Source organism: Salvelinus alpinus, chromosome 23, assembly GCF_045679555.1.
Source record: "Salvelinus alpinus chromosome 23, SLU_Salpinus.1, whole genome shotgun sequence".
Classification (NCBI taxonomy): Eukaryota; Metazoa; Chordata; class Actinopteri; order Salmoniformes; family Salmonidae; genus Salvelinus; species Salvelinus alpinus.
In genome coordinates, this window is record NC_092108.1 from 35,276,990 (window position 1) to 35,304,658 (window position 27,669).

At 43.8% G+C, this 27,669-nt stretch overlaps 1 protein-coding gene across 1 annotated transcript; it reads right to left on the minus strand.

Annotated features, from left to right (window-relative positions):
• Positions 1 to 463: 463 nt before the first annotated feature.
• Positions 464 to 27,669, minus strand: LOC139550866 (protein wntless homolog). Its single transcript, XM_071362088.1, has 12 exons — positions 27,339 to 27,669; positions 24,084 to 24,356; positions 18,139 to 18,263; positions 17,693 to 17,854; positions 17,320 to 17,456; positions 14,109 to 14,277; positions 7,400 to 7,497; positions 7,225 to 7,288; positions 5,864 to 6,007; positions 3,402 to 3,485; positions 3,035 to 3,188; positions 464 to 1,657 (listed from the first exon to the last, which is right to left on the minus strand). Exons 1-12 carry the CDS (start codon positions 27,442 to 27,444, stop codon positions 1,560 to 1,562), a joined length of 1,614 nt encoding a protein of 537 aa, XP_071218189.1. The 5' UTR covers positions 27,445 to 27,669; the 3' UTR covers positions 464 to 1,559.

Genomic DNA, 27,669 nt, shown 5'->3' on the forward strand with positions numbered 1-27,669 from the left:
GCAGGGAAGACCAAGGCAGCAGAGAAAGAACTGTCCTCCACCAGCCTCTCCACTGCTACAGGTGGGAGGAAGAAAACCGTAAGAACTGTCTGCTTCCAGGGACTCTGGAGAGCACTGACAGGAGGCAGAGGAATGGAGAAGACGCCTGTAAGCATTACAAAATCGCTCTGTTGTACTTTTACTCCGAATTTCATTTCTCTAATACTGTAGCAACACTTCCTGTCAACACAGAATATTGAAATTACACATTTGTGAATAACGGTTTCCTTTCCCCCCCAGGCTCATTGAGTTGCTAAGGCAGAGGATAAACTACTGCAAGCACAAGAGGAATAATTCCCATTTAGGATTAGAAAAATGTTCAGTAAATTTTGTCATTTCTTTGTGTGTTTGTTTTTCATTTATTAGTACTGTCTGATAACATTATCAAGAAAATAAAACAGACAAAGAAAATTCAATACAAAAATGTGAGTGAATATACTTTACTTAGCAAATATTAAAAGACATGGCATAAAGTTCATTAAATTAGCCTAAAAAGCACAACTACACTCCCACATGTAATACAATCTTCAAATGTCAAATGTTTTTCTTTTGCCAGCAGACAGTAAGTGATACAGCATGTCAATATTTCATACAGTTGAGAATAAGCACTTTATAAAAAATATATATCTAGACGGTAACAATGAACTTGGTGTTTCCCAAAAAGCCCTTGTGGTTTGTACATTTTCCCCACAATCCAAAAAGGCAACCCCCCCACTTGTAAGAGTGATAGACAAGTGAATCCAGTAGTCTAGAACTTTCCATGGACGTGTACAGGTGAGAGAGTGCAGACAGAAGTGACAACAAAGCTTGCCGTTATTACTGACAACAGCGGGGATGTGCTTTCATTTGACAGATCTTCCAAAAGTGGCCATGTTGGACTTGTACGATGAGGCATATACACACTTGTATATCCTACTGGTTATTTAAATGTAAAACTGCAGAGGTGAACAGTCAAAAACAGCATCCATACAAAATTTGTTCCCTCTAAATAACAAATTAATGTCTTCAGTGAGGCAACCAGTTACGCCTCAGAATGCCCTGGAGTTGAATGCAGTTACCACTGGACACTGATTTAAGGTCAGATTTGTACTCCCTCCCCCTAATGGATACATTTAGGATTTGGGGAGGGTAAACTGATCCTAGAACTGTGCCTGAAGGCAACATCTACCTGGAGTGCGATTTCCTCCACAACTCCCTCTTATGACCACCAGATGATGTGCTACATCCTTCTCCCCCGTTTCCATTTCAAAGCAGCTAGTCCACAATCTGGACTTCATCAGAAAGAGTACAGTTGTGCAGCAACATTGCAAACACTGATAGTTAACGGACTGTGTCAAATATCAAAGATGGATATTACAATCCGGCCCCATGTCTGCAATGAAATGAATGGACCGCAGGCCTACAGAAAAGTTGCTTTTGAACTTTTGGGACAGTGGGATTTGGTTAAAGAAAGCACAGTCAGGGTTGAAGGGAGGGACTTTTGTAGGGTAGGTATTAGAAGGTCCAGGGGGGGGGGGGGGCTACTCTTGGGCCTCTTTGCCCGTCATCTTGTAGATCTCGGTGGGTCCGTCCACGTGGGTGATGGTGGTGGTCAGCTGGATGTCCTCCCCACTGGCTCCTGAACAGAGCACAGTGACCAACAGACAAATCAGTACACAGACAGCAGTACACCTGGGTCATCTGCGTCTGGCTCGTTAGGCACCAAACGGTAGAAAACGTAGCGATACAAGAAAAGCTTGCCGTCTTCAGTTGAAAAGTGTGAAGAAAAGATGTCTATCCTGAGAGCCCTAATGGTTCTGAACAAACCTTGTGCTGTTGTGCTTCCCATTTCAGTCACAATGTATAAAACGTACTTATTTTGTCCCCCGATGCAGGCTTTAACGCCGCAATGCGTTTTTTTTTTTTTTAAGACACAGCTTTCGTTAAAACCTTTTCCTCGTCAATTTGCTCTTATTGTCATTTATTACTTTGTCTTTTGAAACAGTGACCTGATTAAATGGACAGAGAGGGAGAAAGAGAAGGCGAGAAACGCATTTCAGGGAACCCTTTCCTGAACTCCAACAGGTATTCTCTTATGCCTACTGTGCCAAAGTGGTTTAGAGTTGTTAAACGGGAGTGACGAGTGTGTTGCTATTACAGTAGTATTGTCCAATGTCCGCTTTCAACAACCATGAGAATTGGTTAAAAAGAAGGTTGTGCATGCCAACAAATTAGGCAATAACTAAAGAGTAGGCAAAGCGATGGTGTCAGAGGAAAGTTCAACATTTTACCATTGCAACATTTGATGTAGTCACATTCGCAGTGGTTGTCTGAAGCGCGCTAGATTTAACAGCTGGCGATGCCTCGTCGAGATTGGTTATTCCCAAATCATTTTCAACAATGTCAATGAGCGTCATCACCATCTTTCCTTTGCAGTACCGCACTGTCGTGATTACCGGCGGAGTTTTATGAGTTGATTTTACTCCTGGCTCAGAGTTTGCCTGGGCAATGTCTTAAAGTCCTCCTATAACAAGGGTAGGCAACCCTGTTCCTGGAGTGCCGCAGGATTTTGTTCCAACTAGGCACCACACCTGACCAACTGAGGCAATTGATTAGTTCAGGCCTAAATTCAACACACCTGGTCTTACAGATTGGTTGAATCAAAAATATTTAACATCACTCCAGGACCAGGGTTACTGGTCCTATAAGCTACTCTGAGCTGGGAGTTTCTTTAGTCTTGAAACCGGTTTTAACAGGATTCCTAGGATATTTTCTGAGATTCTTTGTCCATTAGACGCACCAGATCCCCTTAACCTCAGACAGACTGAAATGTCCACAAGAAACATACACCTGAAAGTAACGTTATTACCTCAAAAAGGAGACACTGTTGCGTGTCAATATTCGCTCACCACAGTGAAGTGTATTGGAACTCGTATGATGCCCTTTAAATAACATTTGACGTCACTTTTGACCTACCGACAGTTGACCATTAGAGGCGGGTGTTAGCTGGACTCACCCCTGGACTGCTCGTCTCCGTAGCGTTTGTGTGAGGGAGCATACAGGAACATGATGGCGAACACGTAGAGGTTCCACATGCCGTAGATCCCTGTGAAGAAGGCACTGTTCACCTGCACCGTGTAGTCTCCCCAGTGCCAGTGGCCCTCGTTCACCTAGACACACACACAATATGGGTCGTGTTCAGTAGGTACAACGTTTAAGAAAACACCACAAAACTATCTGAACTTGTCCAATAACAGTTGTTTTCGTTTTCCGACACAAAACATTTTGCTATGGAGTTCCCTAATTAGCATGACCCTGCTTCAATACCCAACCCTCTCCAGAGGATTCTGGGATACCCCTGGAGGCACACAGACAGAACTCACCTGACTGATGATGAAGAAGATGACAGTCATGGCAGCGCAGGTCAGAGTGACCAACATGAGGAACTTGAACCGGAAGATGAGCCCCTTTGAGAGGAAGATTAGAATTAATACTACTATCCATGAAAAAAGAAACGGACAACAAATTCATTGAAAATACAAATGTTTAAGTCTGTGGAGGCTGCTGAGGGGAGGACGGCTCATAATTGCTAGAACGGAGCAAATTAAATAGCATCAAACACATATAAACCATGTGTTTGATACCATTCCACTTATGCCGCTCCAGCCATTACCACAAGCCCATCCTCCCCAATTAAGCTGTCACCATACTCCTGTGCCTTCAGGAAGTATTCATACCCTCAACGTATTCCACATCTTCTTGTTACAGTCTGAATTCAAAATGGATTAAATTGTTTCACCCATCTACACACAATACCCCATAATGACAGTGAAAACATGTTTTTAGAAATGTTAGCAAATGTATTGAAAAGGAGAAATATATATCTAATTTACATAAGCATTCACACCCCTAAGTCAATACTTTGTAGAAGCACCTTTTGCGGTGATTACAGCTTTGATTCGCCTTGGGTATGTCTATATCAGCTTTGCACATTTTCTCCCATTCTTCCTTGGAGATTTTCTCAAGCTCTGTTAAATTAGATGGGGAGCACGGCCTCCCGGGTGGCGCAGTGGTCTAAGGCACTGCATCGCAGTGCTAGCTGTGCCACAAGAGACTCTGGGTTCGAGCCCAGGCTCTGTTGCAGCCGGCTGCGACCGGGAGGTCCATGGGGCGGCACACAATTGGCCTAGCGTCATCCGGGTTAGGGAGGGTTTGGCCGGCAGGGATATCCTTGTCTCAACGCGCACTAGCAACTCCTGTGGCAGGCCGGGCGCAGCGCACGCTGACCAGGTCGATAGGTGTACGGTGTTTCCTCCGACACATTGGTGCGGCTGGCTTCCGGTTTGGATGCGCGCTGTGTTAAGCAGAGCGGCTTGGTTGTGTTGTGTTTCGGAGGACGCACGAAGGACCTTCGCCTCTCCCAAGTACGTAAGGGAGTTGCAGCGCTGAGACAAGACAGTAACTACTAACAATTGGATAGCACGAAATTGGGGAGAAAAAGGGGGTAAAAAAAAACAATTAGATGGGGAGCGGCGGCGAAAAGCAATCTTCAAGTCTTCCCACAGATTTTCAAATGGGATTCAAGTCTGGGCTTTGGCTGCACTTCAAGGACATTCACATTCTTGTTCTGAAGCCATTGCAGTGTTGCTTTGGCTGTACGCTAGGGGTCATTGTCCTGTTCGATCGTAAATCTTCACCCCAGTCTAAGGTTGTTTGTACTCTGAAGCAGTTTCTCATCAAGGATTTATTCATTGTTCCCTCTCCCTCCAGTCTCCTCGTCCCTGCCCTTTAAAAAGCATACCCATAGCATGATGCTGCCTCCACCATGCTTCACGGTAGGCATGGTGTTAGACGGGTGATGAGCTGTGCCTGCTTTGCAAAGAGTTACATTTTTGTCTAATCAAACCATATTATTTTTTGCCTTAGTCTTTCACGTGCCTTTTTGCCAACTCCAGGCTGCGGTCATGTGCCTTTTTCTCAGGAATGGCTTCCGTCTGGCCACTCTCCAATAACGCCCAGATTGGTGAAGTGCTGTAGAGACTTGTCCTTCTGGCATGTTCTCCCATCTCAGCCAAGGAACGCTGTTGTTCTGTCAGAGTGGTCATTGGGTTCTCGGTCACTTCCTTGACCAACGCCCTTCTTGCCCAGTTGCTCAGTTTGGTCGGAAGGCCAGCTCTAGGAAAAGTCTGGGTAGTTCCATTCGTTTTATGTTTCCCAATGACGGAGACCACTGTGCTCTTGGAAAAGTTCAACACTGTAGAAATTGTTTCCTACCTTTCTCCAGATATACACTACCGGTCAAAAGTTTTAGAACACCTACTCATTCAAGGGTTTTTCTTTATTTTTTACATTGTAGAATAATAGTCAAGACATCAAAACTATGAAATAACACATATGGAATCATGTAGTAAGCAAAAAGTGTTAAATAAAATATATTTTGATTTGTTTTTGAGATTCTTCAAATAGCCCCCCTTTGCCTTGATGACAGCTTTGCACACTCTTGGCATTCAAGTTGTAGGGGATGATCAAAGGAGATTGGATGCACCGGAGAACAATTTGGAGTGTCATAGCAAAGAGGTGTGAATACTTATGTAAATTAATATTTCTGTATTGCATTTTCAATACATTTTCCAACAAATCTAAAAACATGTTTTCACTTGGGTATTGTCAAGGGTTGCGTCAATCAAATCTGGTATCAGGATAAAATGCATAAAAACACAGATCCTCACAGTATCCATACTGAATTCAGGCTGTAACGACAAAATGTGTAATAAGTCAATGGGTATGAATACTTTCTGAAGGCACTGTATGTGCTGTTTACACACACATTTATGTACACACAGACCTCATAGTGCAGGCGTCTGGCCTTGGACATGGCGGGCAGGGAGGACCTCTTCCCACTGATGTTGCGGAACACTTGGAACACCATGAAGCACAGGAAGAGGAAGTAGAGACAGGCACAGATCCCCGCCACGATGATGAACGCCATCTGTAAATCAACCTCAAGTCAAGGAGCTAACGTGCATGGTGCTGCTAATAAAACATTGAAACATTCAACTCTTACCATTAGACAGGACTGACCATAACTGAAGTCCCATATATAGACCCCCAGCTCTAGCCTGACGCATCTTACAGCACAGTAGCAGTAAAAGTACATTTTCCAACAGACTGATAGAAACCCATGGCTGTTTTCAGACATTCCGCTTAATTCTAGGAACAATAAATATAAACCACCATGCTTGATAGAGATGGCCATCGTTTTTATTTTAGTTTGATATCCAATTGGTAGTTAGTCTTGTCCCATCGCTGCAACTCCCCTATGGACTCGTGAGAGGCGAAGGTCGAGAGCCAACGCTCCCCCGAAACATGACCCCGCCAAGCCGCACTGCTTCTTGACACACTGCTCGCTTAACCAGGAAGCCAGCCGCACAAATGTGTCGGAGGAAACACCGTCCAGCTGGCGACCGAAGTCAGCTTGCAGGCGCCCGGTCCGCCACAAGGAGTCGCAGGGAGCGCAATGGGACAAGGAAACCCCGGCTGGCCAAACCCTCCCCTACCCGGACGATTCTGGGCGTCACCTCATGGGTCTCCCTGTTACGACCAACTTTATACAGGGCTTTTTTTCTCCCACTGGACTGGAGAGCGAGCAACAACAAAAAAAAGAGAGCGAAAGAGAGAGGGGCTGCTAGAGAGGGAGAGAGGTGAAGCAGAGAGATTAAGCAAAATACTCTTGCTGCTACTAGTTTCTGATGGGGGTTGTTCTGATGAATCTTGCATCACCTAGGCCTGTGGGTTTCCCCTATGCAGCTCATCTCCTCCTCTCACACACACAGAGTGAGGAGGCTGGGAGAGGGTAAATAAGGAGGAGAGATGGCCCAAGGCAGGAGTAGGCACTGCCAGCACCACTGAATTATTGCTACCTTCAGCACAGAACAGTGATGAGAGGGAACTGTGACTGTGAAACTAACAGAGGAGACGTGCTCTGATTAATGTTAGTATGTTGATGTCAAATACTGATACACAATCTGGCCCTATGTTGCAAAGATTTTTTTTTAAAGGATCATATAAATAATTCCAGGATACACTGGAAACTTGTATGGGGATATACAGTACAATTGCATGGACACATTCTTTTTCAGACAAGAGATATTTCATCCCTTTCATCCCTTTTAAAGGCACGAAGTCATCAACGTAACCAAAGGATACAGCCAACTCAGTCCCCACGTCGGAAGCCCAAATACTGTAGAAAGGATTCTTCAACTGGACTCCCCTGGTGGGGAAAACAAATACGTCAGAAATCTGTGGGGATAACCTTTAAATAGCTCGGAGCTTTGTTTTGACAGTGTGTGTGTGTGTGTGTGTGCGTGTGGTTCAGCCTCACCTTTCACACATGTCGAAGATGAAGAGGCAGAAGGAGCCGAAGACAATGGGTCCCACCTGCTTCCAGTAGATTGAGAAACGGTTCCTCTCCATCTGGTCCTGGGGGTAGGGGAAATTAATAAAAAGTGGGACAGAACAGTAAGACAAGAGAGGGGGATAAAATAATCAAATGCAGTTCAAAATCCAAATGTATCCACCTACCATGGATACATTTACATTTTAGTCAATTAGTCGACGTTATTATCCAGAGCGACTTACAAGAGAAATTAGGGTTAAGTGCCTTGCTCAAGGGCACAGACTTTTCACCTGGGTTCAGCGACCTTTTGGTTACCTGTCCAACGCGCTTATCCTCTAGGGTACCTGCTGCCCGAATTAAATGGATACTAAAAGTCAAACCAAGTCAACGGATACTCAGGGTAGTTTTAAAATCATTCAAATTCAGTCCAGACTCCCCCAAACCCAACTCATCAGAATGCCCCACCCAATGACCGAACTGGATCAGTCCGACGTGGTCCTGATGTCATGCAAAAAAGGAGCAAGGTCAGGCCTGTACAACATGTGTATGAGCTTTGATCGGCCTGAAACGTCAAACATAATGTTACCTGAACCCAATGAGCCCTACAAAAATACATGTTGAGTCCAAGCCAGAAAAAGCCAAAATGATTGTGCCGTTAACCAATACATACACTACATGACCAAAAGTATGTGGACACCTGCTCGTCGAACATCTCATTCCAAAATCATGGGCATTAATATGGAGTTGGTCCCCTCTTTGCTGCTATAACAGCCTCCACTCTTCTGGGAAGGCTTTCCACTAGATGTGGCTGAATGGAAGCAAGTTCTCACAAGACCATTAGTGAGGTCGGGCATTGATGTTGGGCGATTAGGCCTGGCTCGCAGTCAGCGTTCCAATTCATCCCAAAGGTATTCGATGGGGTTGAGGTCAGGGCTTGTTGGGGTTCGTTCCTTGTCAATTATTGGCTCATTGGTGAAATTAGCATTCAGACAATATCTTGAATTAAATCAAAAACCTTTATTAATGCAATTGCAGACAGAAGTTGACAACAGGAACATAGCACGCATGTTTCCGAGTAAGTTCTGCTCCCCACCTAAGGGCACAGCTGATTTTATACATGTGATCACTCCCTATTGGTATGATCAGCTACGTCAATGTATGTGTGTATCAATAAGCTGAGGTTACCTTATAAGGCAACCTAGTCCAGTAGCTTCTCTGAATTTATTAGAATTGACCACTGTTTCACAAGATCAAAATATCAAAAAGAGAAGTAACCACTGTCAGGTTATCTAATTTCAGTCTGAATCACACCCAGCCTGCAAGCACACTCTTGCAACAGCCAGGGCTGAACCACAAAGAATAATATAGATGGCTTGTGCAACATATAGTGGCAGAGTTTTTAGACACATAGCAACAGTATCTTATTATAAGGCCTGCAGCAAAACATATGAATCTTAAGGTCCCCTTACACAATAATGGGGAGGGTCTTTGGGACTCACCCCCTACAGGCTCTGTGCAGGCCAGCCAAGTTCTTCCACACCGATCTCGACAAACCATTTCTTTATGGACCACTCTTTGTGCACGAGGGCATTGTCATGCTGAAACAGGAAAGGGCCTTACCCAAACTGTTGCCAAAAAGTTGGAAGCACAGAATCGTCTAGAATGTAAATTGTATACTGTAGAGTTAAGATTTCCCTTCACTGGAACTAAGGGGCCCGAACCATGAAAAACAGCCCCAGAAATGTATTCCTCCCCCAAACACTACAGATAGAGTTCTCCTGGCATCCACCAAACCCAGATTCATCTGTCAAACTGCCAGATGGTGAAGTGTGATTCATCACTATAGAGAACGCCTTTCCATTGCTCCAGAGTCCAATGGTTGCAAGCTTTACACCACTCCAGCCGACACTTGGCATTGTGCATGGTGATCTTAAGCTTTTGTGCGGCTGCTCGGCCAAGGAACAGTTCTTGTGTTGACGTTGCTTCCAGAGGCAGTTTGGAACTCGGTAGTGAGTGTTGCAACCAAGGACAGACAATTCTTACACGCTACCCACTTCAGCACTCGGCGGTCCCAATCTGTGAACTTGTGTGGCCTACCATTTCACGGCTGAGCCACTGTTGCTCCTCGACGTTTCCACTTCACAATAACAGCACTTACAGTTGACCAGGGCAGCTCTAGCAGGGCAGAAATTGTACGAATAGATTTTTGGAAGGTGGCATCCTATGATGGTGCCACGTTGAGTCACTGAGCTCTTCAGTAAGGCCATTCTACTGCTCATGTTGGTCTATGGAGATTGCATGGCTGTGTGCTCGATGTTATACACCTGTCAGCAACGGGTGAGTTTGAAATAGCCGAATCCACTAATTTGAAGGGGTCGCCACATACTTTTGTATATATAGTGTATGATAGGCTACATTACACAAGACATAAAATCTTAAAACCCCATAGACGTATGCTGTCTTGGGAACATCTAGTTATGTTATTCTTTGAGTGTGGACTGCATTTTATGTACTGGAATTACACACCTCTTTCAAATAATGAAGCTGGGAAAAAGCATGCAATGCTGATGGTTCATTGATTTGTGCAGGTCATGCAGCCTACAAAGTTAAAATGATAGGTTGCTCAATTTGAATGAATTTGTTTATAAATCACAGGGCCTATTTAAAAATGTTATAATCAGTAGGCTGACACGTGCAGTAGGAAAGCATTAAGATCCCTTCAGTTTGTCCAGATTTTGTTACGTTACAGCCTTATTCTAAAATGGATAAAAAAATATATATTTTTAAATCCATCTACACATAATAACCTTTTTTTACTTCGTCAATATGGGTATGTTAGCACATTTATTCAAAATAAAAAACAGAAACACCTTACGTATTAAGACCCTTTGCAATGAGTCTTGAAATTGAGTTCAGGTGCATCCTGTTTCCATGGATCATCCTTGAGATGTTTCTACAACTTTATTGGAGTCCACCCGTGGTAAATGCAATTGATTGGACATGATTTGAAAAGGCACACACCTGTCTATACAAGGTCCCACAGTTGACAGTGCATGCCAGAGCAAAAACCAAGCCATGAGGTCGAAGGAATTGTCCATAGAGCTCAGAGACAGGATTGTGTCGAGGCACAGATCTGGTGAAGGGTACCAAAAAATTACTGACCCCAAGAACACAGGGGCCTCCATCATTCTTTAAAATGGAAGAAGTTTGGAACCACCAAGACTCTTCCTAGAGCTGGCCAACCGGCCAAACTAAGCAATCGGGGGGGGGGGGGGCCTTTATGGTGGAGTGGCCAGACAGAAGCCACTCCTCAGTAAAAGGGACATGACAGCCTGCTTGGAGTTTGCCAAAAGGCATCTAAAGACTCTCAGACCATGAGAAACCAGATTATCTGGTCTGATGAAACGAAGATTGAACTCTTTGGCCTGAATGCCAAGCGTCACGTCTGGAGGAAACCTGGCACCATCCCTACAGTGAAGCATGGCAGCATCATGCTGTGGGGATGTCTTTCAGCGGCAGGGATTGGGAAACTAGTCAGGATCAAGGGCAAGATGAACGGTGCAAAGTACAGAGAGCTCCTTGATGAAAACCTGCTCCAGAGCGCTCAGTACCTCAGACTGTGGCGAAGGTTCACCTTCCAACAGGACAACCACCCTAAGCACACAGCCAAGACAACACAGGAGTGGCTTCGGGACAAGTCTCTGAATATCCTTGAGTGGCCCAGCCAGAGCCCGGACTTGAACATCTCTGGAGAGACCTGAAAATAGCCGTGCAGCAATGCTCCCCATCCAACCTTACAGAGCTTGAGAGGATCTGCAGAGAAGAATGGGAGAAACTCCCCAAATATAGGTGTACCAAGCTTGTAGTGTCATACCAAAGAAGACTCAAGGCTGTAATCACTGCCAATGGTGCTGAGTAAAGGGTCTGAATACTTACAGTTGAAGTCGGAAGTTTACAAACACTTATGTTGGAGTCATTAAAACTCATTTTTCAACCACTCCAAAAAATGATTGTTAACAAACTATAGTTTTGACAAGTGTGTTAGGAATTCTACTTTGTACATGACAAGTAATTTTTCCAACAATTGTTTACAGACAGATTATTTCACTATCACAATTCCAGTGGGTCAGAAGTTTATACACTAAGTTGACTGTGCCTTTAAACAGCTTGGAAAATTCCAGAAAATTATGTAATGGCTTTAGAAGCTTCTGATAGGCTAATTGACATCATTTGTGTCAATTGGAGGTGTACCTGTGGATATATTTCAAGGCCAACCTTCAAATTCAGTGCCTCTTTGCTTGACATCATGGGTAAATCAAAAGAAATCAGCCAAGACCTCAGAAAAAAAAATGTAGAACTCCACAAGTCTGGTTCATCCTTGGGAGCAATTTCCAAAATGCCTGAAGGTACCACGTTCATCTGTACAAACAATAGTACGCAAGTATAAACACCATTGGACCACGCAACCGTCATACCACTCAGGAAAGAGGGGTTAGGAATTCTGTCTCCTAGAGATGAACGTACTTTGGTGCGAAAAGTGCAAATCAATCCCAGAACAACAGCAAAGGACCTTGTGAAGATGCTGGAGGAAACCGGTACAAAAGTATCTATATCCACAGTAAAACGAGTCCTATACCAACATAATCTGAAAGGCTGCTCAGCAAGGAAGAAGCCACTGCTCAAACCCACCATAAAAAAGCCAGACTACGGTTTGCAACTGCACATGGGGACAAAGATTGTACTTTTTGGGGAAATGTTCTCTGGTCTGATGAAACAAAAATAGAACTGTTTGGCCATAATGACCATCATTATGTTTGGAGGAAAAAGGTGGAGGCTTGCAAGCAGAAGAACATCATGTTGTGGGGGTGCTTTGCTGCAGGAGGGACGGGTGCACTTCACAAATAGATGGCTTCATGAGGAAGGAAAATTATGTGGATATATTGAAGCAACATCAAGACATCAGTCAGGAAGTTAAAGCTTGGTCGCAAATGGGTCTTCCAAATGGACAATGACCCCAAGCATACTTCCAAAGTTGTGGCAAAATGGCATAAGGACAACAAAGTCAAGGTATTGGAGTGGCCATTACAAAGCCCTGACCTCAATCCTATAGAAAATTTGTGGGCAGAACTGAAAAAGTGTGTGCGAGCAAGGAGGCCTACAAACCTGATTCAGTTACATCAGCTCTGTCAGGAGGAATGGCCAAAATTCACCCAACTTATTGTGGGAAGCTTGTAGAAGCCTACCCAAAATGTTTGACCCAAGTTAAACAATTTAAAGCCAATGCTACCAAACACTAATTGAGTGTATGTAAACTTCTGACCCACTGGGATTGTGATGAAATAAATAGAAGCAGAAATAAATCTCTATTATACTGACATTATTATCATATTCTTAAAATAAAGTGGTGATCCCAACTGTCTTAGGTTAGGAATTTATGAATTTTTACTAGGATTAAATGTCAGGAATTGTGAAAAACTGAGTTTAAATGCATTTGGCTAAGGTGTATGTTAACTTCCGACTTCACTTCATTTGCAAAGATTTCTAAAAACTTGTTTTCATTGTCATTATGGGGTATTGTGTATAGATTGAGGGGGAAAAAATACATTTTAATCCATTTTAGAATAAGGCTGTAACATAACAAAATGTGGAAAAAGTCAAGCGGTCTGAATACTTTCCCGAATGCACTGCACCTTTCAGAATGTCTCCCCACGTTGCGTGTCGTTCTTCTCTTCCTTATTGTAGTGACATGCTTGAATAATATGGGACTAGAATAGGATCCAGCGGCTTTTGCGTCTTCACAAAGATTGAATAGTTACGGTCTAAATAAATAACTGCTATATCCATTCAGACCATCACATACTCTCTCCCTCTCTCCTTTCAACATTTATTTTGGCAGCTGTCTTTTACATTTAGCAAACAAGAGCAAGCTTTCTTATTTTATTTTACAAGGTAAGTTGACTGAGAGCCTAATACAGTATGTCGTCAAGGTTACATCTCTCTTCGAATAAAATTATCCGACTTAAGTTCCAAAAACAAAGAAGAATTGTATTATTGTTTGCAAGTGAGTACAGAACTCTAGTCTAAGCTGAAAACTGCGGCGAATAAGTATTTTAAATAAAACGCTCAAAAGCTCTACGTTTTGAATATACGTTTCATTCCGAATTAACTGCATCTAGCCTAGGCCAAGTTAGGGAACCACTTGGAGAAGTCTACTCTTGACAGTTTACAAGGTACAGAAATGCAATTTGAATGGACTGATTTAAAGCAATGATATTACTATAGGCTATGCTGCAGCAAATTTACCTGTCACAAGAAAATACAAAAAGTTACCAACTGATGAGATACATCCATTGTGAACTGCGCTCCATATCAAGATGCGCTGTGTCCCCCCACGTGGGACCAATGACATGCTTTGGGAACACCCCCCGCTCTGTAGTGATTGGCTCCTGATTTGCTAGTGTCAAACCGACGACACACATCAGATTTCCCGGGAGAATGTCAGCCAACTCCCTCCAACACACTCCCGTCATGCTCCAAATTTGTATTCACGGTACTTAACTCTTCTGAGTTGGCTAAATCTATATTCTCCTTAAGTCACACTCAGCCAATGGATAATAAGCCATATTAACTCAAATGGATAGATACTAAGACGTCAGAAGAATACTTGGGAGAGGTGAAAAGACCGGTGACAAACCATGAGGTGTTCTCCACAGAAGATGATCCAGAAGGAGAGCAGCATGGCGTAGAAGATGCCCTGCCGGATGTCCCCGAACAGCAGCATCCAGGTCCAGTTGAACCCCACAGAGAACCACTCCACCGGGATGTTGATGAACGTCATGCACAAGCCCAGGGCAAAGATCACCCTGGAGGACACAGCAGCATCATCATCAGCAGCGGTATCATCGCCATTAACAGGTCAAATCAACACAAAATAAAATACCAGTCATCATCACCATAACGCACTGTATTAATATAATGATCATAATCAACATCATTATTATGTCCGTTAGTTTTATATAATGGTCAGAATTGTGTAAAAAAAAAAAAAAAGTTGAACAACCTCCTTTGTCATTCAAATCAAAATGTTATTTGTCACATGCTTACAGTGAAATGCTTACTTACAGGCCCTTTCCAACAACGCAGAGAAAGAAAAGAGAGAGACGATAGAAAAGTAATAATAAATACACAATGAGTAACGATAACATGGCTGTATACACGGGGTAGCAGAACCGAGTCCAGGTAATGGCGGTAGATCTGTACATAACAAGGAATAAAGTGACTAGGCAACAAGATAGAGAAATGGTACCAAGCAGCGTATGTGATGAGTGAAAAAAGTTTGTGCAAAAAGGATCAACGCAGATAGTGAAATTGTTAACCAAATAGCTACCCGGACTAACTATTGATCTGTCTTATGGCTTGGGGGTAGAAGCTTTTCAGGGAACTGTTAGTTCCAGACTTGGTGCATCGGTACCGCTTGCCGTGTGGTAGCAGAGAGAACAGTCTATGACGGGTGGCTGGAGTCTGAACATTTTTGGGGCCTTCCCCTTACACCACCTGGTATAGAGGTCCTGGATGGCAGGGAGCTCGAACCCAGTGATGTACTGGGCCGTACACACTACCCTCGTGTAGCGCTTTGCGGTCAGACAGTTTCCATACCAAGTGGTGATGCAGCAAGATGCTCTCAGTGGTGCAGCTGTAGAACTTTGAGGATCTGAGGGCCCATGCCAAATCTCCACCACAGCCCCGTCGATGTGAATGGAAGTTGGCCTGGCCCTCCTTTTCCTGTAGTCCACGATCAGCTCGTTTGTTTTGCTGACGTTGGAGGGAGAGGCTGCCGTCCTGGTACCACATTCCCAGTTCTCTCACCTCCTCCCTATAGGCGGAGTCTCATCGTCGTCGGTGATCAGGCCTACCACCGTTCCGTCGACAGCAAACTTAATGATGGTGTTGGGAGTTGTGCGTGGCCATTCATTCGGTAATAGACGACTTCCGCTGAGAAGGCTTTGGCTCCATCAGAAATACTTGGGACACAGAACCCCAGTTTGTAGCAGGAGAACTTATACCTGGACGTTTCTCCGTAGACCCCTGAGGGAGCCGTGGGGTTGGACCTCCGGGAGACTCCATACTCCCATCTCTCCAGTCACTGGACCACGCTGCCATGATAAATCACACTGGCTAAAATAAATAAATCAAACCAACCTATTACAGACACAGAACAAGGCTTCTCTGTTCAACCGCTGCAAGTCCCCGCATGCCGGGACGAGATGAAAGGATAATCGCATAGAGGGGAGAAAAGGAGGGAGGGGTGCAGATAAGGGATAGAGAAGGGGGGGTGTATTGCAGGGAGGGAAGGAGGGGGTGGAACAGGCTGAGAGTGGGGGAAATGGTGGTATGGGGGTGTGTGGACAGGGGGGTTACAATTGACTCTAAAAACATTAATCACATTCCAGAAGAGTCAGCAGCGAGATACGTTCCATTGGGCTAGTATGAATGGAATGTCCTGCGCTCTGCGAATATACAGATGGGAGAGATAGAGGTGTGTGTGTGTGTTTGTATAAAGAGCACTTAAACTAAACAAGCTGCAGAGCTAGCTCCATAACTTGTAAGATAGACATAAGCAGCAAGAGGCCTCAACCTACAACCTGGGGAAATAAAAGCATTAACTACAGTATAAAGGAATAGCTTTGGTGGAAACAGACTTGGCATACACTGCGTGTACAAAACATTAGGAACGCCTGCGCTTTCCATGACAGACTGACCAGGGGAAAGCTATACAAGGACTGTATATGTGTGCCATTCAGAAGGTGAATGGGCAAGACAAAAGATTTAAGTGCCTTTGAACGGGGTATGGTAGTAGGTGCCAGGCGCACCGGTTTGACTGTCACGAAGCGCAACGCTGCTGGGTTTTTCATGCTCAACAGTTTCCTGTGTGTATCAAGAATGGTCCCCCACCCAAAATGGGGTGCAACTCAATATTAGGAAGGTGTTCCTAATGTTTTGTACTCTGTGTAGACTCACTTATTATTTCAGTGTGAACTACTGCCATTGATAAATGTATTCTTCCAGTGCCTTATATTCTTCCAGGAAACCTTGCGAAGTAGTTTGGGAACGAGGGCTCTGAGCCGTAGAGACGACGGGGAAGACGGAGGAGTGGTTGGGGTAGAAGTGTTAGCTGAGTGCTAGAAGATTGTGTAGCGCGTTTCTCGCTTGGACGAACGTTCCTGTGGTGTTGAACGCAGCGACGTACTGATATAGTCTCCCAACGCCGCAGGGGACAAACCAAACTGAACACTTACCTCTCGGCACAGGGTATCATTCTACATTACATTGGTACATCATTTCAATCTGGCGTTAGTTATCGTTTTGAATTAAGTTGTCACCACTACAGGTCTTGAAAAATCTACACCTGGTTCTCATTTTTATTTAACAGGGGAGCTGCCCAACTGCTGCTCTAGGATCAGTTTTGTCTTTATAGATCATTATGAATAAGATTACATGACGCACAAGTGGGACCTGATCCTAGATCAGCACTCCTACCCTGAGACACTTTATGAATACGGGCCCAGGACAGTGCACTGATAACATCTGACCTAGATGCACAGTTCATCCATAGTTAATCTAACGACACGTCTCCTCCTGTACTTGCTAACGTTGCCATAGGCCCAAGGCCTAACTGGTATCCACTGGGGGTTACTGAGTTTTACCCTGGCTGAAGGCCTTACTCGTGTGTATGAAGCTAGGACAAGGACATCCATGCATTTTGGTTTAGAGATCAATTCTCAATGCACACCTATACGGTGCACCAGCTCACGACGCAACCAACGCCAATGGATGACTGAACGCCGTAATACACAACAAAGAACCATCCTGTTCACAGTCCAATAAACAATATGGCGGCCTTTTACTTTTCCAACAGCACAGGGGGTCGTGTCATGAGGGTGATGCGTCTCCAGTACCACACCAAGATGATGAGGATGCTGGGCGTGAGGAAGGTCTTCATGGCAAACCACACCTTGGTGAAACCGCCGTTCTGATGGATACCCTGATAGGATAGGAAATGAAAAACGTCAGCCTGTCTTTCTACACAGTTCACCTCAACATCTCGTTTGGCCATTTTGGCAATCAGTTAGGACGTGAAAAACGTTTTTAAAAAGTATCTCCACACGTTTCAAGACAAAAGTAAAGGACATTCAATGATCGCAGATATTTCATGAATAGATTTGACTTCATTGAGTCTCTCTTCCAACACCCACACACACACACACACACACTACTAACCACCAGACGGATGTCCTTGATCTCTCCAATGCCCACGTTGATCTTATTGCGTTCGCTGACGGGCAGGCGGATGTTGAGCAGGTAGTACTTGTGGGCCACGTTGCCCAGTTCCATGAAGGGCAGCAGGTCACACTCGTAGTAGCGACCCTCATTCTCATACGTCTACAGGGCACAGCGAGAGATGACTTACACACGTCTGATGGGACACCAACTATACGGAATTTCTTTAAACACAAAATGTAATTTAATCAGCTGAAACCACAGAACTTTGGGAGACTTTTTTAAGACCTGAATGATCACGTGTGGACTAACCAACCAATACTATAATAAAAAACAGAGCAATCAAGTGATTAAAACCAGTAGCACAGAAAACCCTTTTGGACTGGAAGTGTTTAACCCCAGAGGGAAGGAAACGATTGGAACACTCCACAAAGTCCTGTGTTTACCTTGGTGGTGGTGAAATTGCAGCTAAGCTTCCTTTGCTCTATGGAGTGGGCCATCTCTGTCCATTCACCGAGCATGTCATCCCTGTAGGCCACACCTACGTCAATGGTGGCCACTGCTCCATCCTCTGTAGGAAGAAGATGTCAATACATCACACTTTAGGGGGATCCTAAAAGTTCAACAAACAAAAAAAAGGTTCTCATGTTTACCGACTACCAAACTTTATATAGATGCCACATAACAGTTGGGGAGTCTTCATTATAATGGCATATATATCCTGTTTATGCTCTACGCGTGTCTTAACAAGCAGATCAGCATTGAAGGGGGAATTTGCAATGAAATCAAATTCTCCGCCTGCGATTCCCTATTGCGTAACTCATGTTATAATTATGACAACAATACTTTGGTGTAAACCAGCGGTGACTGGGGTGAAATAAGTCTCGGATGACAGACAGTCACGGCCTTTCGGGAAAAGACCAGAGGGAGCAACGTCTAGAGCTATGAAAAGAATGCATTTACCCCTGTAAAACCACAATCTGGACTGCTACACATACGATCTGTGCTGAGCAACACTGGGTCATTTTCATGCCATCAAATTAGCAGACACTTCATTTGCTTTCACTTAGCAAGAAATGCTATACATTTCCTAGACAATGCATCCACTATAGACGAGTGCAACTTTAAAAACTATTCCAAAGGCTATAAAATGTGGTACTGGGCTTATTAAAAAGGGATAGTTCAGCCCACAAAAAGTTTGTCAGTTAGATTTCAGTTAATATCTTGAAAATGTGTCCTAAAAAGGTGACTCATCTGGAGTTTGAGACTGTTTGAGATATGAAAACGTTGGAGAAACGTTCAAGGGGTGATCTATCCCTTTAACTTTCAAAGTATGCATGTCATGAAAAATACTATCAAGACAGAACAGATTAGAGGTCGACCCATTAATCGGAATGGCCGATTAATTAGGGCCGATTTCAAGTTTTCATAACAATCGGTAATCGGTATTTTTGGACACCGATTTTTGGGGTTATTTTTTTACACCTTTATTTAACTAGGCAAGTCAGTTAAGAACACATTCTTATTTTCAATGAAGGCCTAGGAACAGTGGGTTAACTGCTTTGTTCATGGGGCAGAATGACAGATTTTTACCTTGTCAGCTCGGGGATTCGTTTTTGCAACCTTCCAGTTACTAGTCCAACGCTCTAACCACCTGCCTTACATTGCACTCCACGAGGAGCCTGCGTGGCAGGCTGACTACCTGTTACGCGAGGGCAGCAAGAAGTCATGGTAAGTTGCTAGCTAGCATTAAACTTATCTTATAAAAGACAATCAATCTTAACATAATCACTAGTTAACTACACATGGTTGATGATATTACTAGTTTATCTAGCGTGTCCTGCGTTGCATATAATCGATGCGGTGCCTGTTAATTTCTCATTGAATCACAGCCTACTTCGACATACGGGTGATGAATTAACAAGCGCATTTGCGAAAAAAAAGCACTGTCGTTGCGCCAATGTACCTAACCATAAACATCAATGCCTTTCTTTAAAATCAATACACAAGTATATATTTTTAAACCTGCATATTTAGTTAATATTGCCTGCTAACATTAATTTCTTATAACTAGGGAAATTGTCACTTCTCTTGCGTTCCGTGCAAGCAGTCAGGGTATATGCAGCAGTTTGGGCCGCCTGGCTCATTGCGAACTGTGTGAAGTCCATTTATTCCTAACAAAGGCCGTACTTAATTTGCCAGAATTGCACATAATTATGACATAACATTAAAGGTTGTACAATGTAACAGCAATATTTAGACTTAGGGATGCCGTCCGTTAGATAAAATACGGAACGGTTCCGTATTTCACTGAAAGAATAAACGTTTTGTTTTCGAAATGATAGTTTCCGGATTCAACCATTTTAATGACCAAAGGCTCGTATTTTTGTGTGTTTTTATGTTATAATTAAGTCTATGATTTGATAGAGCAGTCTGACTGAGCAATGGCAGGCACCAGCAGGCTCGTAAGTATTCATTCAAACAGCACTTTCGTGCGTTTGCCAGCAGCTCTTCGCAATGCTTCAAGCATTGCGCTGTTTATGACTTCAAGCCCATCAACTCCCGAGATTAAGCTGGTGTAACCAATGTGAAATGGCTAGCTAGTTAGCGGGGTGCGCGCTAATAGCGTTTCAAACTTCACTCGCTCTGAGACTTGGAGTAGTTGTTCCCCTTGCTCTGCATGGGTAACGCTGCTTCGAGGGTGGCTGTTGTCAATGTGTTCCTGGTTCGAGCCCAGGTAGGAGCGAGGAGAGGGACGGAAGCTATACTGTTACACTGGCAATACTAAAGTGCCTATAAGACCATCCAATAGTCAAAGGTATATGAAATACAAATGGTATAGAGAGAAATAGTCCTATAATTCCTATAATAACTACAACATAAAACTTCTTACCTGGGAATATTGAAGACTCATGTTAAAAGGAACCACCAGCTTTCATATGTTCTCATGTTCTGAGCAAGGAACTTAAACGTTAGCTTTCTTACATGGCACATATTGCACTTTTACTTTCTTCTCCAACACTTTGTTTTTGCATTATTTAAACCAAATTGAACATGTTTCATTATTTATTTGAGGCTAAATTGATTTTATTGATGTATTATATTAAGTTAAAATAAGTCTTCATTCAGTATTGTTGTAATTGTCATTATTACAAATAAATAAATAAAAATCGGCCTCATTAATCGGTATCGGCTTTTTTTGGTCCTCCAATAATCGGTATCGGCGTTGAAAAAGCATAATCGGTCGACCTCTGGAACAGATGCACCAAAATCTCACATCGGCGTGCCATGTTGATCCCAAAATAGTCGAAGGATGATTAATGATCCGAAACATTTCCCTGTTGAGGGGCTTAAAGATAGTTTACGTACATGTACGTAAGGCCTTGAATTCCGTCTCCTATACAGTTGGTAATGATACAATATTACTGACTTGAAGGTGCAAAACGTTGAGCTGAACCTGGTTTTAAGTGCCTAGAGAAACAAAATGGCTGTCAGAATGCCAACACAGGCTTTAGATCTGTGCTTCACCCTTTCAAAGAGACTCGTGTGGTTATGAAACAAGCTGGAGAGCCCTGAAAGAAACCCGGTGCCCTGACCAGGAGGGGGAAGAGAGGAAAAGGAGGGAGGGGGAGTTATTGGCAGTCCTCTCTCCTCTACTGTCTCCATATACCCCTCTCAAGTGAACACCGCCAAATATCCTGAATGTCAGCTTACCGCACACAAACATTCCACCCCAGTGCAGTGCCCATCGCCACTAAGCCTTCTCAACAGCTGTGTTATTGCTGGACCCCTGCCAGGGGTGGCTGTTGCCTGGGTGGAGTGGGGTGGGTGAGAAAAAAAAGGGGACAATTAATCTCAGGGATCAACCTTCAGCATGGTAAATGTCTAAAGAAAGTGGTTCTGGTTGAGTTAGACAGACCGACGCCATTTTGTCACACGGAGGGTTCTGGTTTTCATTGCTTACCTCTCAGACAGAGAGATTTGGATGCCGTGAGAAAGTGAATCACGAAGAGCTCAATGTCAATAGTTTGCTGGAACTTCTCTTCTTTGAACAAACTGCAACTCCGCTCCTTGTTAATGTTACAGAGGTAGTTTGCAGAGCGAGCCACAAATGAAGAACATTCCCGCCTGAGACCATCTGACCTCTGTTGAGACCAAAATGAGACCTAAGAGCTCAGCAAGCTAATGTGGTCTTGAGTGGCAAGGACAACCTGGATTTGATTTGCGACCGGTTACAGTACAGCTACATGTTTCAGCACTGAAGCTGAATGCGTCGTTTTATATGCAGCCGCATGCTATTTCTGTGCATGATGACTTAAAAAAAAAGCCCAGGCAATCTGTCCTTTTCTCCTCCGCGGCTCGGTCATAGACAGCTGTTGACATCAGGGTGATCTTCAGGGCCCCACACAGTAAAACCTCTGGCAGGTGATCAGAGGCAGTCTGCCTGGCCCCGGCGAATTAGAGAGTGGTGGACAACAGTCCCATATCTGGGTGGGTGGAATTCTTAGACGGGGTAGTGAATCGATGACTAGTCTGGCAGCACAAGCTGTAAACAAGCCCACGTCCTGCTTGGGACAGGAGGTTTTTTGTTTTTAATGACTCGACATTTTGAGGAGTAACGTTACATACTGAAACACGGCTATAGTTAAAATTGGAGTGTACAGTTTAACCTAGTCAAACAAGATCAAACTTTACTTTTAGCTTTTCTATTGTGGTAAAAATACAGTGCTTCACTGCTCTAAACTATACTTTGCAACGTATCTTCGGTGAGAGGAGGATGTTACAGAGTGCCTCGTGCCCTACTGTACATGCCGTGCACCCTACGCTAGATTAGCTAGAAATCTGTAACACAACAGAAGAAGTTGGTCCCCATCTCTGCCCCCATCCGTTTCCAGAAGGGCGAAGACTCCTGCAGATTGAAGGAGCCTGCGTTCTGATCACTTTCCCAGGCCGGCACGCCAATCCCCCTTCATTAGTCCTCCGTTATCCCTCTAATCCCTTCTTTCACAGCCCCAGACCTGGCGTAGCGCCCTGTCAGTGGCCTCTCCTTAACAACCACACACACAGAGATATTCCACTTGCCGTCAAGGAAGGGAGAAGCAAGCTCAAGCTTCCATATTACCCTTAATGCCAGATCAGAAGACGGTTGCCATGTCTGAATCCTTGTCTGAATGTAATAACTGTGCACACTTCCAAAACAAACACTCATCCCTACACCTGGGCTCTTCTGGGAGAAAGGACTGGAATTGTTGTAAGAAAGATGGTGACACTTTCCTATGTCTATTGCCATATTGTAATAGGTGTACAGGAAGTACATTGGGTTCAGATTGAAATTGAGCACAGATATGACGGATACCATGTTCAGATAAGGACCATGGCAAACCCTTCCTGGTCTGAACATAAAGGAATGTTAAGAGGATACAGGGAGATGTGGGATGTCTGCTTTGATGAGCAAATTTATGGGGGGGGGGATTTAGCTTTTATCAGATCAGGTGACAGTTAATTGAACGAACACCGGCTGCCGAAAATGACTGAATATTTCAAGGGCTTTTATTTTCTCATTTTACACTGACCTCAAGGATACACTACCCTGCAATGGAAAGTGAGAAACTCATCCCCAACACTCCAAGTGATGTACCACATACCATGTTACAATTCATCTTGGGGATAAGCAAGGAGAAGGGGTGAAAAATGTGCCCAGCAGAGTGTTATTCCACTCCATATTAGGAAATTGCAAAGCTATCAGTGTCCAATTTGAGACAGACCACCACAGTTCGAGCCGCCCCCAGCTACCTGTTCTATAGAGACTATAAGCCTCTGACATGGAGCCCTGAGGCTTGTATCACTATGGAGAACCAGCAGCACATCCATCATTGTTAGGCCTTTCTCTCAGTGCGAGAGAAATGCAATCTACTGAGAGGAGAGAAAAGGCACATTCCTCTGGGTGCTCATGCATTCGCCACAATAAACAGGACAAAAGCAGGCAATACCCTGAGGTGACAGAGGGACACTAATATTAACAGCATCTACGTACACACACACACACCTCTGAATACTTTATAAATTGGATCCACAAGGAGCGTAAGGGCAAAGCACCCAAATATTTTAGCGGTAATACAGATCCTTGTACGAGTGAATTGTCATGAGTCACTGACACAACAAAGACAGACCAGACAGAGAGACAGACAATTAACATCCTAAAAAAAAAAACACAATTGGCAGAAACACACAAAACACAGACAACATATTGCCCCCCCCCCTGAGACACAACATAACACAAAAAAAAGAGACAAAGATCAAAAATAAGAATGTCTTGACACTAAAATAACACGCAATCAAAAAATGAAAGACAATCAACACCAATCACATCGAGTCTGCAGTTTCCCCTTACCTATCTGGTTGTACATTTTGAAGGCGATGTCAAACTGCAAGATGACCAGCATGAACTGGAACCAGGGGCTCATCTCCTTGTTGGGCAGGGGGATGTGGACGGCAAACACGATGTCGTTGGCCTCGATCTTCTTGGACATAGCCTCATCAAAGTCCTGGATCTTGTCGCACTGGTTAGGGCCCCAGGGCATGAGCCACCTGCTACTCTGGTGACGTTTGACCGCGTCCACACATTTGGTAGCCAGGTAGTGGACTGCCGTGGTGGGGCTGGGAGCTACAGGGAGAGGGGAGTTGCTAAGTTACTGGCCGATCACTATGGTAGTTGACCTAGATCCATAAGATGTCCTAGTCATCTGTCCTGAGGATGAGACCTTTTGTGGAGAAATAAAAATAGTAATTATCATCTAATACTATGTTTGATGGTATAAGCTATAGAATAATGGAATAAGCGTTTTGGGGGAATTTTTCATTGCTGACCACAGACAATTTTGTTGCGGTTCTCATTTCAATGCTTGGCTCCCGAGTGGCGCAGCAGTCTAAGGCGCTGCATCTCAGTGCTAGAGGCGTCACTAGAGAACCTGGTTCGATTGCAGGCTGTATCACAACCGGCCGTGATTGGCAGTCCCATAGGGCAGCGCACAATTGGCCCAGCGGGTATGGCCGTCATTGTAAATAAGAATTTGTTCCTAACTGACTTGCCTAGTTAAATAAAGGTTTAAAAATATATATATGCTGTATGTGTATTGTGTAACTTTTTATTATTGTGCTGAAATATAAATCCTATGTGCAATCATCTGGATTTTTTTTTAAAAGCCCATTATATTCTTCAATTACAGAATACACTACAAATAATTAATTCACAGTTAGGCTAATGGTGAAGTTTTAAACATAAATACATTTCCAAACTCATAATCAAAGCGTTGTTCCGGAGTTTAACTTGTGTCAGACGGCTACCAAGCTCAACAAAGTACGCACACGCGAAGAAGTTGAGTTTAAGATCAAACCGAGCCAAATCCTGGTTAAACAAAGTGACAATTCATTCAACAGAACGTTGACAGAACGCCCTGTAGTAAGGCCCGATCCCTTTAAAAGGTGGCTCCCGGGAAAGCCCCCAGCACTTAAGTCATAATACTGTATCCTTATAGAGATTCATGAGCCAGATGAGGTTGGCCACTCTCTCATAGGACTTCACTAGTCGTTGGGAAAGGTACTAAACATTAGCATTAGAAAGCTGAGGATATGGTCGAGGTAAAAACATGAACGGTGCTGTGTAGATAGAGCCAGGAGGCTTGAGGGATGAAAGACGGAATAGGTTTGAGGACTAGAAAAGGGTATTGACAGGATAAGAAAAGGTGTCGGAGGGGTTATGTGACTAGGCAGTAGTTAAGACTCTCTCTTGGTCACTAAGGGGACCGTAGGTCCATAAAAAGGACTAGGATGTATTGATAATAGGCATCAACAAGAGTCAGACCATGCCCTCAGGGCCAGAGACAGACATCAGCCATGAACAAAATAACTTCTAAACTCTATATATACATCAGTGCCACTACAATTCACTTTAAAACCTGCTCAAAGGGAAGGAATATGAGACCGCTTGACAGGAGTTACTTCAGTTCTAAAATCTCATACACTTGATAACTTAACCTGCTAAAACAAGGAAACGCCATGGTCTGTGCTGATGGCCCCTACGTAACACTTTGGATAGTCCATCTTTAGTTGCTCTACAGACTGAGTGACATTTCAACTAACCATCTACCAACCCCAACCCTTATTCTAAACCTAATGCTAACCCTAAGCGTAACCTTAGCAACCAACTTTGCTTATCAACAGATAGTTTGACCATGTAGAGCATCTACAGATGGACTATCCAAATAAAGTGTGACCGGTCTCGATTACGAGCCGACGTTGAGCCCATTTACTCTCAATAGTGTAAAAGACAAAAACATAACAGCGCATAAAACAACCCTTGAGGCTAGGCCTTTGGCACCCCCCTCATAGAAGTAATCCAAGGCCATCTTGAGAAGAGTATCAACTATGTCTCCCTGTTGCGAGTGTGTCTTCTTAGCTAGGTGTGCCAATGTCACCTCACAATGGACTTGGGCCTACTCAGGAACAAGCACAGACACACCAAATTGAATTAAACCAGCTCTACGGAACCCCTCAGAGTTCAATTATCCTGGCACCCTGAGATTCTGGGAGCACACCGCTCCTCCAGTCTCCACCCCAGTGTGTCCGCAATAATGGCCGCCTCTCAGCCCAGTGACCTCACGCTGTGTTGGAGTTGTCCAATAACAGGGGGAGACGAACGCCTTTCTACTCAATTACCCTGGCTGGCCCCGGCCACCGAGCAGATACAAAAGGCATCCGGCTTCATTAAAACTATCTTGGGCAGGAGTAGCCCAAACAAGCTCATTTATCAGCAGCCACCCAGCTCTGGAGAGGAGCGGAGACAGACTGACTGACTGTGTTTTGCCAAAAGTAACCAGAGATTGGGATCTGTAACAAAAGGCCTCATAGGACTCAAATATTGAGGCATAGAGTTTGTGGTAGTTTTTATGAGTATGTATGTGCGTGAGTGTGTGTGTGTCAGTGGGGAGTCATGCAAATGGAACCGGCAGAAATCAAAATATGCAATGCTGAGAGGGCTTTGTGATTTAGGGAGAGAGGGAGATGCAAGGGGGAAATAAAGAGATGATGCCTGCCTGGGGTTACAGACATACATAATGAGAGGAAGGTGGAGAGAAGTGGGGCAGACAACGTTCTGTGCTGGAGTGAAGTTATACACACACCAATTCCTATGGTGTTTTACAGTAAAATATGTCATTCTTCAAAAGAAAACAAAACCATGCAAATTCAAAGTGGATTCACTGAATACTTTACAATAAAAGGTATTATTAAATATAGGAAAGGTGCTTTATATTAGTAAAGGCAAATACAGAGGGAAATATTTTGAGTTGGAGGCAGACGAATACCAACTAGTACGTTCTTTTTCTTGCAACTTCTGATACAATGTATCAAACGTATCAACTTTTGTAACTTCGTTAAAGGCTACATTGTTAATAGTTACATAGACAACTTTTACATGACAAATCACAACGGTGATATTGACTAAATAATTCAATTGTTTTCATTATTTGATAGGCCTACATAGAATATTCAATATACTCGACAAATAGTGGATATTCAACCGCAGATGTCGAATAACAAAGCCAAAGGTTGCAACAAAAGAGAATACAATTGGAAAAACCATGCTTACCAATCAAGCCACCGACCATAAAAGAAAACGCTTGGAACAAAAGCAGAATCACTCCCACGATCACCAACTTTTTGGTGCTCATGTTTTCAATAATTGCCCCAGCCATCTTAAAAAGTTGTTGAAAACTACGCCGAGTGAGAAAAAATAAGGTGAGTCGGGACGAAAGTCACCGCATCTAGTTAGCACTCCAGATGCCGAGATTGAGGAAGGCTGGCACCGCACTGCCTCGCTCGAAAATCAACTTCGAAGGAGGACTGTAGGAAGAAAAAAGGAGAATCACATGACGGAATAGCACGCCTGCCTATCCCTTCCGAACACTGCAGAAAGATCT

Excerpts from the sequence above, each read along its gene's own strand:
- LOC139550866 (XM_071362088.1), bottom strand. The coding sequence starts at position 27,444 with ATGGCTGGGGCAATTATTGAAAACATGAGCACCAAAAAGTTGGTGATC. Across the intron at positions 14,278-17,319 it reads CCCCCTGTGCTGTTGGAAAA|GGTGATCTTTGCCCTGGGCT; the intron begins GTAAAAGGCCGC and ends TGTGTCCTCCAG. Across the intron at positions 7,289-7,399 it reads ATCTTCGACATGTGTGAAAG|GGGAGTCCAGTTGAAGAATC; the intron begins GTGAGGCTGAAC and ends TTTCCCCACCAG.